We start from the raw sequence: 13,761 nt of genomic DNA, 5'->3' as shown, positions 1-13,761 counted from the left end.
GTAGGTGGGTTAGACTCAGTTCTGACCAGCAGGGAGGAATTCATTGGTCTAGATCAGGGGTAGGCAACCTATGGCACACATGCTGAAGGTGGCACGCGAGTTGATTTTCAGTGGCACTCACACTGCCCGGGTCCTGGCCAGGGTCTCTGCATTTTAATTTAATTTTAAATGAAGCTTCTTAAACATTTTAAACCTTCTTCGGATGAAGAAGTGGGCTGTAGTCCACGAAAGCTTATGATCTAATAAATTTGTTAGTCTCTAAGGTGCCACAAGTACTCCTGTTCTTCTTTCTATGGTTTTTGCCGCCCCAAGCATGGCAGTCAGGCGACCGGCAGGCCGCCCCCCATGGCTTGCCATCCCAGGCACACGCTTGCTGTGCTGGTGCCTGGAGCTGCCCCTGCAGTGCCCTGACACTGTGACAGCGACTGACACTGTCCTCACCTTATGAATACCCCCACCTCAACCCCTCTAACCCACAGCTTCCTCCCACCCCCCCCAGTTCCCATCCCTCAGCAGTGTCCTCTTTTTCGGCACCTGGAATATGGTCACCCTAGTAACAACCATACAGTAAAATCTCCCCATTCTACATGCACTGGTGTCACACACATTTCAACGGCACAATATTGAGCAGATAATGAGTTTTCCAATGATCCCTCACCAGGCACACTTTGCACACTATATATCAGAACCATACCCAGTGGTGAACATGGGGCACAGGGGGTTAGTCACAAGAGGGATCAATGTGGGGTGAGTGGGGCAAAGATAGTCTCTGTCATCCCAACACAGGTATATGCGGTGAGGGGCAGGCGGAGACTGGCTGGGCTGTCAGGTTCCTCATCTCCCCCCTGCCTCAGTGATGGGGGTCGGCCTGGCTTCCAGGCTGCCCAGGTGTGTTGACATCCCCGGCTCCCTTCTTCCCTGTGCCCAACCTCGGCATCTCAGCAATATGGAAGCGCTACTGTTACCCAAAATTGGGCCAGCTAGTAAGTTTAGGGATTATTAATGACCCAGAGTTTGGCAGAAAGCAGCACGTTTATTACACTGAAATCTAAGTTCCAAAGAAGAGGGGGGGAAAGGGGGAGTAGTCGGGTCACATTCACATCCGCATACTCACGCTTCCAGGACAGGCACGGCACTGGAGATGTCAGGATCTTTCAGGGTAAGTGTACCACAGCACAGCGATAGATGGTGCGATGAAGGTAAGTCTTCCTGAGGCACGATGGAATGTAACGTGGCAAACAACTGGCCAGGCGGTCCGGGCGAAGGGCCTTCATGGAATATACAAGCTTGTGAGAGAGCCTGAGCACATGTCCCCGTCCCCTTTTAAAGACCTGATCCTCATGGCTGCGACTAGAGATGACTTGGCTGTATCTGGTTGGTCACACTCCACCTCAGGCAGTGTCCATGCAGTGTCCATGCATTGGGTGTGTGATCGCTGCCTAATTAGAGTTCCAGACACTTTGTCTACCTTGGAGCTCTTCTGATCTGCCAGCTTTTTAAACAGCCCATTCATCTCACAAGCATTCCAGGAGGGAGGGGTGGGGGGAAAGCCACTTCACAGGTATTCAAAGAGGGAGAGGAGACAAAGGGGGATGGAGGATGTAACAGACTTTTTGAGCATACAGAAGAACAGGAGTACTTGTGGCACCTTAGAGACTAACAAATTTATTAGAGCATACAGGTATACATAGCATACAGATCACTGCTGCTCCTAAAACACTCTGCCCCTTGATCGTTGTAGGGCACAGGTGATCTGTTGCAAACAAACCAAACAATCATAACTAGGTGAATATAACTAAAACCATTACAATTGACTAAACACCAGATATAACATAAACATAAATGCAAACAATCATAATCATAAGTAGAAATATGATAAAACCATCACCATTACTATAATTGGGTACATTGACAAATAAAATGAGGCCCAAGTTTGATGCTGCAATAACCATCAAACAAAAAAGTCAACCCTAGCCCTTAAGTACATACAACAAATAAGATCTGTAGGAGTACCACAGTTGTCATGGAAGGTTAAACTGATTTGGAAGATACATAGGAACAGAGAACTTGGTGAAATCGCTGACACTTAACTAACATTTAGTTGTTCAGGTTATGGGGGCCCATGAACTACCCTTCAGGGCTTGGGGAAGTAGAACCAGGGTGCATAGAGGAAAGTGTGGAATGAACAATACAAGAAAATCTAACTAACAATACAAATGTATCTATAACAAAAATCAACAATAAAATGATTATTAGAGAATCTAACAAAAAATTAAACCTGGGGACCAAAGTCTTTTGGACAGAGGTGGATGTGATTGATAATTTGGTTGGAGATGGGGTGAGTAGAGAGAGAGGAAAAGACATTTACCCTGTCTAGTGTAGTATCCCGGTTCTCTCTGGACCCAATGCTAGCACAGGACACCCACCAGAGACAGACACAGAACATATGACACAGAGCACTGAACACAGACTTGGTTGCGACACTATAACCATGGTATTTCTGTAGCTCTTCAGCTGGTACCAGCTCTCCTGATGTTCTGGTTCAGAGGCTGAAAGATAGAAGTTTAGAAACAAATTGCACAGCGCTCCCACCGCGGCGGACCCTGCTCGTTTGAGTTGTCCGCGGTGTACCCATTTTCCCTCCGGGTTTTATCTATCAGTTACACTGTTGCTCCTGCCCAGTTCACCACGGTATAGGGTCCCTCTCCTAGAACTGGAAGGGACCTTGAAAGGTCATTGAGTCCAGCCCCCTGCCTTCACTAGCAGGACCAAGTACTGATTTTGCCCCAGATCCCCAAGTGGCCCCCTCAAGGATTGAACTCACAACCCTGGGTTTAGCAGGCCAATGCTCAAACCACTGAGCTATCCCTCCCCCCCGAACAATGCGGGTTCCGAATAACAGCTAATACGGGGTAAGGTGGGAATTGAGGCGTTCTTGGCTGCGGACTGTGGCCAATACAAGGGGCAATTTCTCCACCCATGACCCGCCTTGATGTTCCAGAACTTTACCTAGTGACTCCTTGATGGTCCTATTCATGCGTTCCACTTGTCCAGAGCCGGGGGGTGTCGGGGTATATGCAGCTGTCGCCGGATACCCAGTGTAGACAGGAGGCTTTCCCACACCTCTGACATGAACTGGGGGGCCCTGCTCTGAGTCGATAACTTCTGGTGATCCCTACTGACATATGATCTCCCTGAATACCACCTTGGCTGTATCCGCTGCCGTGTGTCTGTTCATAGCGAACGCTTTGACCCACCCACTAAAAGCATCAATTATTACCAGACAGCAGGTTTGTCCCTGTAGGCCTGGTGGGAGTCCCTCAATGAAATCCAACTGGACCCGAGCCCATGGGCCACCAGGTAGCCATTAGTGGGCTAAGGATAACTGCTCCTCTTAATCCTCCACCACCCCAGCCCAAGCGTTGTGCATAGCACATATCAGGCAGTTTTTAACCCAGTCTGTTACCTGTTGTCGCTGTCCCGGCCAGCGGGCTATTTCTTGGACCCGCTGGTAGGTGGTCTCTATCCCTTCATGCCCTAGTCCATGGGCCCAACAGATGATATCCTGTCGATCCCACCTTCCAGGTGCCACATCAGGCAGCTCCGAGGGATCTTCAGCAGCCCGTAATTTGTCTGGTGGTAACAGCAGCTACTACTCGGATCTTAGCCAACACATCCACTTGATGGTTATAGAGAGCCTCCGGGGTAGAGTTGGGGTTCTGGTGACCCCCCACATGTGTTAAATACAATTGCCCCAGATGGGCAGTCACCCACTGGTGCCCAGTCTGCCAATCTTCCTTGTGAGCTAATGGCTTCCCATCTGCGCTTTTCCATTGATCTCGAGCCCATTGCCACATCCAGTTCCTGGTACCCTCCACTACATATTTTGAGTCACTAAACACCACTAGGGGTCCCAGGTTTTCAGCCCACAGGCTCAGGCACTCAACTATAGCTTTTAACTCTGCTAGCTGAGCGGAACCCGCGACAAGCTGCAAACCACACTGCGATCCAGCAGATTCAGACACGCGGTCTGAATATGCAGCTGTCCTTCTACTCGCGACGCAGAGCCATCCGTAAACCAGATGTTCTCGGGATGGGGGATCCCCTGTGCCTCGGCCACTGAGGCCACCTGTTTGATTAATTGCTCCAGGGATTGTATCGGGCATTCATGGCCGGCTCCGGTGCATGATAGCAAAGCGGCTGCCACTTCGGCTGCCCCTGGAGTGGATTCGTATTGGATCCTGAGGTTCACTCTAATCCTAACTCTATTGCTTGTGCGGTTGTGAACTCGGTCTCTGCCACAGTGTGTCCGGTACTTGGGGTTGCTCTTCCCCCTGTGGGCGCAGGCCCATAGTTTCGGACCACCCTCCGGACCGCTGCAACACGGTGTCTGGGGTCTGGCCATCCATGGTCCGGATCTGGGGGATCCAGATCACACCAGATATCCCTGTTCCAATCATCATATGGTCCCTCCCCCCTGGGCTTTCACCCCAACGGCGGCGACCCAGGCTGAATAAGCCCCCCAGACCCTGTTCTCCCAGGCGGATCCCTCCAGGACCAGATCCTTCAGGCAGGTAACTGCCTGGCTCAGAGCAGCATTCTCTACTTCCACCCACTCCTCCTCTGCTGCCACCACCTGTACTGCAGCTACAGAGAGGGAAGATGCCTGGGCGCTAGCAGTCAGAGCCTGCACCTTCCACATATCCCGTTCCTTCTCCAACCCATTACATCAGTCCTGGAGTGAATCTACTTCAGTGGTGAGCTGACTCTTTGCCGCCTGCCATTGCCAGCCTGCTTGCCACAGCAGCCAGGCGGCTGCACGATCCAGTCCCGCCTTGTTGGGACCGTATATAAGTACATATTTATCCAACATGAGCTCTAGTTCAGGAATTGTACTCCCGGGTGGAACCGCCCCGGCATCCAGGGGTCTGCCCCTTTCTTTTGGAGCCATTCTAACAACACCCCGGGCAGTGTATTCTCACTCGGGCTGCTTCGCCTCTTTCTTCCCCTTGCTCCACGGTGGCATACTTAGCAGTGGCATCCTTTTCTCCCTGCAGTGGGTTGCTAGCCTACCACCTTTTTTACTCAGGCTCGAGCCAGACCCACCCAAGAGACCACCAGGGGGCACCACGGGGTTTACACCTAATTCGTTCCCTTGCCCTACACCGGCACTCAAGAGTGGCGTCCTTTTCTCCCTGCAGTGGGTTGCTAGCCTACCACTTTTTCATGCAGGCTCAAGCCGGACCCGATTAAGAGAGCACCGGGGGGCACCAGGGGACCCCCTACTCTTGGGTCAAATCCTCCACTAAGCTACCTGCATTCTCTACCATTAATGTTACCTGAAATTGGGCCAGTTAGTAAGCTTAGGGAGGACTAATGACCCACCAGAGTTTGGCAGAAAGCAGCACGTTTATTATACTGATAGGTAAGCTCAAAAGAAGGGCAGGGGGGTCACACTCACACTCGCATACTCACGCTCCCAGGATAGGCACGGCACTGGAGAAGTCAGAATTCTTCAAGGTTAGTGTCCCACAGCACAGCGATGGATGGTGCGATGAAGGTAAGTCTTTCCGAGGCACGATGCAATGCAACGCGGCAAACCACTGGCCAGGCGGTCTGGGTGAAGGGCCTTTACGGGAGGTACAAGTACTGCTGAGCACATGGTCCCTTCTCCTTTTAAGGACCTGCTCCTCATGGTCTGCGACTAGGGATGACTTGGCCGTGTCTGGTTGGTCACACTCCACCTCGGACAGTGTCCATGCAGTGTCCATGCATTGGGTGTGTGATGAACTGGGACTGTTCTTAATGTGGTCTTTGAATGCTGAGTGGGGAGTTTGGCTGGGACGGTCTGCATTGGCGGATGGAGACTGGCCTTGAGGGAAGATACCTGAGCATGTAATGTGAGAACCCAGGAGGGGGGTTGGAGCCAGGTGACACCTCTGCCCGGGAAACTGGACAAAGGCTGGGGGAGGAGCCGGGGGAGGCTGGGTGAGAGATGCTGGAGGGAGTTGGAGTTTCAGGAGCTGGCTGGAGTAATGAAGGGGAGCCCAGACGGGACTCTGACCCCCCAATGGGGCTGTGGTGCCCCTGGGACCCCAAGATGGACCTAACTGGGGGGGGGGGTCCTGTTGTGTGTACCTGCAAGATCTGGCTTGGACTGTGTTCCTGTCATCTAAATAAACCTTCTGCTTTACTGGCTGGCTGAGAGTTATGGTGAATTGCAGGGAGCCGGGGGTGCAGGGCCTTGTGTCCCCCCACACTCCATGACAGCATGTGTGATCGCTGCCTAATCAGAGTGTCATGGCTTGCGACTTGGCCATGTCTGTTTGGTAACACTCCACCTTGGGCAATGTCCATACAGTGTCCGTGCATTGGGTGTGTGAGCGCTGCCTAATTGGAGTCCCAGACACCTTGTCTACCTGGGAGCTCTCCTGATCTTCCAGCTTTTCAACCAGCCCATTCCCGGAAAAGGTGGGGGGAGTGTAACAAACCTTTTGAGCATACAGGTTATACATAGCATAGTCATACAGAGCATACAGATCACTGCTGTTCCTACAACACTCACACCCCCTCACGCTTCTTGAGACTGGGCAGGGGCTTGGACACCAGGTGAAAGCCACGTCTCCCCAGGGCACCTCAGCACAGTGTGGACAGGAGCCACATTTTCTCTACTTTCACTTTGTTCAAGTTAGCCTTGAGGTTTTCACCCTGAGAACAAAATGGTGGATTTACCCATCCAGTGGGAAAGATTATGAACTTGTTACATCCCTGGGGGATTGGCTGCCTGTAGACATGGGGGATATAATTGGGGTTTTCACTGCTAGGTCTCTGCTTACCAGAGGCGCTGACTTTTATTTTTCCCCGGGGGTGCTCCACCCCTGCTCTGCCCCTGAGGCCCCGCCCCCACTGTGCCCCTCCCCTGAGGCCCTGCCCTTGCTCTGCCTCTTCCCGACCCCCCTCTGCCTCCTCCCCTAAGGCCTTGCCCTCTGTCTTCCTCTTCCCACCCCTGCTCCAACCCCTCCCCAAAGCCACAGCCAATCTGCAGCTCGCTGCTCTCCGCCCTCCCCCAGGCACCTCCCCTAGCCACCAAACAGCGAATTGGCAGCCCGCAGAACAGCTGTGGCTGGTGGGTGCTGAGCTCCTACTATACTTTTTCCATGGGTGTTTGAGGTCCGGAGCACCCATGGGGTCAGCACCTCTGCTGCTTACAATCATGGGACTGAGCAGTGGCCAAGTATAAACAGCGACTTACAGTGAGACTTAGCCCACGTCCTGCTGTTAATGGGCAAGTCGGTAAGGCCTAAATTTACAGCAGTGGCCTAATTTTGTGTGTCTCGGTTTATCTCCTCGAAATACAGGAGTTCAGGGTGTTGTCAGATGCTACCGGTAGGGTGCTCTGCTTTCTCCAATGCTGATATCACTCGGCTGCGTGCATGTGTTCCCTCTGTGTGCTGTCCCAGCTCTGCAGATAGCTGACCCAGCAAACCCGACGAGAACCCCCAATAACCACAGAGTCTAGTAAGATGCAAAGTCACGTCGACGAGGTTTATTGCGACCTCGGACAAATTGCAGTTCCCCGTAGATTACTTAGTCTACCGGGCATACTACTAATAGGTGCCTCTTGGCAATGGACCCGGCTCAGTTAGTGGCGGGACTTTCCACTACCCCCTCGGCCGGACCCAGACACCGCCCCAGGGATGCATTCTTATACACAGATACAAACAAGTTACACATCACTCCTGACGTATTGAGGTGCAACCCCTCTACGCAGCAAGGTACAATCCCTCTACGTAGTAAGGTGCCGCCTCTCACCTTGTACATGTTGGTTCGATCAAAACAACTCTATCCATCATATTCCCCTTTTGGCCCTGTCATTGGGATGGGTCGGCCTGTTCCTTGTTATGTGTGGAATGTACAAGTACTGGAGTGTTCTGATATCTAGTGTTCAGTACTTTTTAGGTGTGTCTCTTTTTGCAGCATCAGCCCTTTCCTTGCCAGCTTCTGTGAGCAGGGCCTGCCTCTGGCTCACAGCTAAACTTTGCTTTATGTTAGCAACGTCTTGACCATTACTTTAGTTCAGGCCTCAGGCCTCGTATTGGGCCTCTGATAAGGGTTTATATCTCAGGGCCTCCTCTTACTACCCAGGGCACGTGGTCCACCTGCATTCACACCTGCAGCCGGAGTCAGTGGGCACTGCGGGTGCCCAGCCCCTTGGAGAACCAGCCCCTCAGCACTTAGGTCAGGACCCAAATTTGGACCCTAAATCAAAAGAGATTCTTGACGTTTGGACCCAGCCCATCATTGTGCTCTGGCTGTTTGTGCCTCCTCCCCAGCAGCTGCAGGCACAGGGAGTGCTCCTGGGAGGGGCGGGAGGGAGTGGGGTTGGGGCATGGACAGGCTGGAGGAGGAAGGGGTAGAAAGGGATAGAAGGATTTGGCCAGGGTGAAGCTGCACCTCTTATACGCTGCACCCTGGCAAAGCCTCTTAGAAGAGGGATGCAGCTCTGGCTGGAGTTCAGGACTTGCCTAGCTGCTGCTAAGGTCTGCACTGGCCCTTGCAGCCACTGAATAGGGGCCTATTGAACCAGCGCTCTCCTTGCCTCAGTTTCCCCATCTATACAATGCCTGTGTGTCTCTTCGTATTACAGTCTATGGAGGACGAGGGCCCCATGGTGCTGAGCTCTGAGCAGCCGCAAAAATTTGTTTGTGAGAACCCCTGGGCTAGGTGTCGTGATGGGAGCCTGTGAGTGGAACAGGAGCCGGACACAGAGATGCTGCAGCGCGGTGGGTTGATCGCTAGGACCCAGGAGCAGCTGGGAGGCGGCTCTGGGGGGAGCGATCGCTGGGCTCAGGCGATGACTCTGGGTCCCGGGGAGATCCCCGAGCCCAGGTCCTGCGGCTGGTGCTGGGAGCCCGGAGCCCTGGCTGCAGCCGGGAGAGGGGAATCTCCAGCAGGGCCCTTCCCGCTGCTCCCCAGGAGCCTCTCCCAGGGCAGAGCCCCCAGCCCGGCCAGGCCCCTTCCCGGCCCGGCCCCTGCCCCTGCCCCAGGGGGGCCCCGCTCGGAGGGAAGGTGAGAGAGACCCGACCCCACGTCCCACCCGGGCTGCAGCGGGAGGTTTGGCCCCAGGCTGCTCCCAGCGGAGCTGGCTGTGATTCCCGCCCGGGGCCCGGGAAAGGGGCCGCCAGCTCCCGGTGTGTGCGGGGCGGGGGGAGCCCGGGTGACCAGACAGCAAGTGTGAAAAATCGGGACAGGGTTGGGGGGTATTAGGAGCCTATATAAGAAAAAGCCCCCAATATCGGGACTGTCCCAATAAAATCGGGACATCTGGTCACCCTAAGCCCGGGAAAGAGACACGTGGGGAGCAGAGGTGGGGAGGTGAGAGCCGGGGCACAGACCCTGCCAGGCAGGGCGGAGGGAAAAACCCAGGAATAATGAGGGGCAGAGGGGATAAAAGTTCCTCCAGATGGGCTCAGCCAGCTGCAGTGGTTGCAAAAAAAAAAAAGGTGGGGGGGAGCAGGGCTTTTCCTCCCCAGTTTACCAGATCCAACTCCCATTTCCCAGGGCCGTGTCCTTAAAGGCCCAGTGCTTCGCGGAGCCCGGACAGGGCCATTCCCCCCCTGTATAAGATGTTACTGAGCTGCTAAAGGAGACTTGATCCAATGAAATATTTACCGACACCCCCACAAAGATCTCACTGTCACACCTGCTTCGAGTGTTTAAAGAATCCGGGTCTCAGTTCCTGTGTTTGCGTAAAGCCGCCCAGCGCTTCATCAGTGTGTCCTAGTCATTGTCCCTGTTCCCCGAGTTTCACTCCTCTTGGACTCCAGTCTGGGCAGTTTCACGCCTGCACATTAGTTCCTTCTGAAAATATTCTTTTTATTACTCTGAGCTCTTCATCCTAAGCTTCATTAGCGTTGTGCGGAGGGACGTCAATCTGCCATGGAATTCATATTTGTAATGGCAAATCATCATGGGAAATATGAATAGTTGCGAGTAGCTTCAGCAATCACATCTCACGGTGACACTGTAACAGTTCCTGTTTCTATTGTAATGTTGTAATTTGAGGGCAGAGCTGACTGATTTCATGGGCTGGTCTCAAACCTCATCAAACGAATGAAGTGAGCTTAATATGTTTTTGTTACACCTGCCAGACTGCGTCACGCCTTTGTGAGCATGGCAGTCACAGACTCACCGATATGACCATCCCCATGTACGACGGGATAACAGACAATGCTGTCTGTCCAAGTTACATTTCCCTGGCAGTGCCTAGTTACAAAGCAAATATCTACACACACGCCCTCCCTTCCTGAGCACACATTGCTCCCAGTTTACGTTGGATTTATTAAAAAAAGAGAAATAACAATGAGGAGTCCTTGTGGCACCTTAGAGACTAACACATTTATTTGGGGATAAGCTTTCGTGGTCCTAGCCCATGAAATAAGTTTGTTAGTCTCTAAAGTGCCACAAAGACTCCTGGTTGTTTTTTCTGATACAGACTAAAACGGCTTGTAAAAGCAAAGTCAAGTGGGCCTAAACTCTTGTCAAGGTAACTGTGTCTGTGATAAAAGGACAGGAGGGGTGATGAGGAAGCTCAGAGAAATGCAATTGCAACAGCTAACCGTAAGGAAGCCGCTAACCACAGAAGGAAAAAAACACACCTGTTTGGACTAGAAAATCTTTTTGCTGTGTTACTAACAAGGAAGCATTAATGAGCAAGTATGCTCATCTGGATGTTGCTATAGATCTATATAAGCTTCTGTGTTCTTTTTTTCTTTGTGGAACAGCTCGGAGCGTTGCTTCTCAGCTGTCTCTCCCTGCATGCTTGTATTATAATAAAGGAGCCGCAGGCTGTTCTGATCTAAACACAACACGTGGTTAATTTCCATGACAATTTCTTGTGCCATGACTCGGATCCACGGTATACCGCCGAACCGGAGGACCGCGGACCGTTCCCCACCGGACCCGGGCGCCATCTGAAAGGTGAGAGACCTTTTAAATCTCTATTTTGGGTTTCCGGTGGAGGACTGCCCGTAGGCTCTGGGTTTGGGTGAGTTGCGTGCTGGATCCGGACCCTTTTGCTGCCAGACACGCCTGACGCCCTCCTGTATTGCCCCAGGAAGAGCCATGGGTGTTGCTAGGTAGGACTTTCTGTGTGTGTGCACGTTTGAGTGAAGATCACAGGGAGACCCTCAGAGCTCTCTGCAAAGCCCATAAGCTCATGGCCGGAGATGTCTCTAAAGCAAGCCCTGTGACTGCAACTAGTAGGGCTGAAAAAAGGGCCACCCTGCCTGAGGCAGGGTGGCTCTGCATGGCCTGACTGGTGAGGGGCCTGCCTGGGTCTAGGATTGTGTGACCCCCCATCCTTTTCCTCGGACAGTCCATGAGCTCTGTTCGATCCTCTGGACTGGAGTAAGGCGCATTATCCGCTCCAGAACCAAGATCGGGGGAGACCTCCTTTTCCGTAACCTCTTTCCTCCCTTTCCCCTCCCCGCCTGAAGGCAATCTATGAGCCACTGACCATCTTGCCTGAAGCATCAGAGTGAGCGGCGCCATTCTCTCTGAGACTAGCCGACGCTCTTTGCTGAAGGGGGTGTAGGAGGTTCGTGGACGTCCTCAATAAGCCTTTCCTGTGTGAGTGACCTGAGTGAAAATCGTAGGCGGTGGGTTCAAAATGATCCCCATCCTGCCAAAAGGCACTCCCGTGTACTACATGCACACAAATTACAGTCCTTTCACTTGCAAGTTTCTGGAGAAATGGAATTGGTCTATCAGAGATGACCCAAAATTACAGTTTCCCTCAGAGGGAAGTTTTGACCTTGACAAGATTGTGCACCTCAGAGGCGCACTTCTGGCCAATAAGGTTGGGCAAGGCCAGTTTAATGCATATTTTGATTGATATGGAAAAACAGCATCGTGAATCTCAAATGAGGAGTCTTAAGGACTTCCAAGAGAAACTTAAAATACAATTAAGAGAGGCAAAAGAGAAATTGTCTATTCCCCAAACCTCTGCCGGCCAGCAGACATCTCTCTACCCTTCGAGACTTCTTCAGAGTACCCCACTGGCTCCATCCAAAGATCTTATAGACTTATATTTGGGTTGCAGGCAACTGGCTGCCTCTGCATCACCTCCACAGCCACACGAGAGTCAGACCAGAGTCACTGCTGGTTTTGGCAGGGGGGGAGTGCGGCTGGGCCAGTGGGATCAGCCTCTGCCTGCCTGTTCCTGGGGGTTGCCGGGAGAGTCCAGGACAGCTCATTCTTCAGGTGGTGCCACCAGAGGACTCCAGCTATTGCTAAGGGGGAGGGGTTTACAGTGTAATGGGGGGCAATCCCCCACAGTGGCCTCTTTGATTCTGCTCTTTTTCTAGCATTTGGCTCAGAGATGCTGTTACTGGGAGGGTCTGAAGAGCCTGGGGGGAATTGGGGTGTGACATGGACTCCAGCTCCTTCTGTAACCTCCCACATCGCCCCTCTCACCCCGACAGGCTGAGGAATCACGTCCACATTTCACTCCAGATCGTCCCGTCTGCCAGGAGACAGGGAAGGGAAATGGCTGTGATGGAGCCAGCTCAGGTAGGGGATTTTCAGGGAGCTGCTGGGAAGGGGGAGAGAGAAGCAGGGAGGAGACAGGGTGTGATAAACCTGCTGATTTTCTGAGTAGGACCATTGGCGGCAGTGGGGGAGAGGGACATTCACCTGTGTGGCAGGGCAGGGGTAAACCCCTTTTGAACCCTGCCAAAATGCTGGCTGTGGCCTGCTTTCTGGCCTGGAGACCGGGGGCAGAGTCACAGGTATTCAGCAGGGAGCCCAGCTGCAAGCCCTAACGAGGGCTGGCCCAGAGGAGCGTGCTGAGCTAAGTGCTGGCAGCGGGGCTGAGGCACCAGGAGGGCTGTAAAAGCCCTGGGCAAAGCTCAATCAGGAGGTGAGCCTGAGAGGGGACAGGAGGGCAGTGTTGCAGTCTCCTTACCCAGTAAGGAAGCCTCAAGGACCAGGAGACCCTGGGGAGGGTCTGGGTTCACTATCTGTCGGGGGAGCTGGGAACTGCACGAGCACTGTAAATAAAGACACGGGTGAACCAGCAAAAGAAGGAGTGGAGGACTCTATTACACCAGCCCAAACACAGAGGGTGGAAACCTGCGTGGACCCTGTGACCCTGGGGGCTTGTCCGGGATCTCCCTAGTTACGGCTATTTGTGGCTGCCGTGGGGGAGACCTTGAAGTGGCTGGTGAGCACCGTGCGGGAGATGCAGCAGGCCCAGCAGGCGGACAGACAGGCGCTGATGACATGGCAGGCGGACCAACAACGGGCCCTTCAGGAGTTCATCGGGGAGCAGTCGGCAGCCCAGCAGCAGATGCAACAGAGGGTGGTGAGTCCGGCACCTGGGGATGGAACCAGGCCGCCAAAGTGGGGGCTTTGCAAGATGGGGCCCACGGATGACCCCGATGTGTTCCTGGGGACATTCGAACGGGTGGCTATGGTGGCCAGTTGGGAGCGGGCAACCTGGGCCTTGTGGCTAGCCCTGTACCTGGGGGGAGAGGCCCAAGCCGCATTGGGCGAAACCCGGGCGAGGGACTACGATGCGGTAAAGGCCGCAATGCTGGACCGGGTAGGACTCTCAACCGAGAGATACCGTCAGTGGTTCCGGGCGGGCCCGCTGGACGGAGGGTCTGCGGCCCAGGGCATTCACCCAGAGACTGACCGATTGGGCCACCCACTGGCTGAGGCCCACAGCCCAAACTGTGGAAGAGGTAATGGATCAAA

The 13,761-nt window shown here is 53.4% G+C and overlaps 1 protein-coding gene across 11 annotated transcripts in view; it reads left to right on the top strand.

The window, feature by feature from the left end:
- LOC101946744 (serine/threonine-protein phosphatase 1 regulatory subunit 10) overlaps window positions 1-13,761 on the top strand; it is a 345,369-nt gene that overhangs the window by 318,281 nt on the left and 13,327 nt on the right. For 2 of the 11 annotated variants that reach the window (XM_065564790.1, XM_065564789.1), the window contains exons 1-3: window positions 8,820-9,069; window positions 12,486-12,573; window positions 13,181-13,366. The exons of 4 other annotated variants lie outside the window; for them this stretch is intronic. In XM_065564790.1, the coding sequence (XP_065420862.1) occupies window positions 8,855-9,069; window positions 12,486-12,573; window positions 13,181-13,366 (489 nt within the window). In that variant the 5' untranslated portion in view covers window positions 8,820-8,854. 5 more of the 11 variants (XM_065564794.1, XM_065564788.1, XM_065564792.1 and 2 more) reach the window with 4 other exon arrangements.

This window comes from Chrysemys picta, chromosome 12 (genome assembly GCF_011386835.1).
Source record: "Chrysemys picta bellii isolate R12L10 chromosome 12, ASM1138683v2, whole genome shotgun sequence".
NCBI classification, from domain to species: domain Eukaryota; kingdom Metazoa; phylum Chordata; order Testudines; family Emydidae; genus Chrysemys; species Chrysemys picta.
Note: the sequence above shows the minus strand (reverse complement) of the source record. Positions and strands in the feature narration are given on the sequence as shown.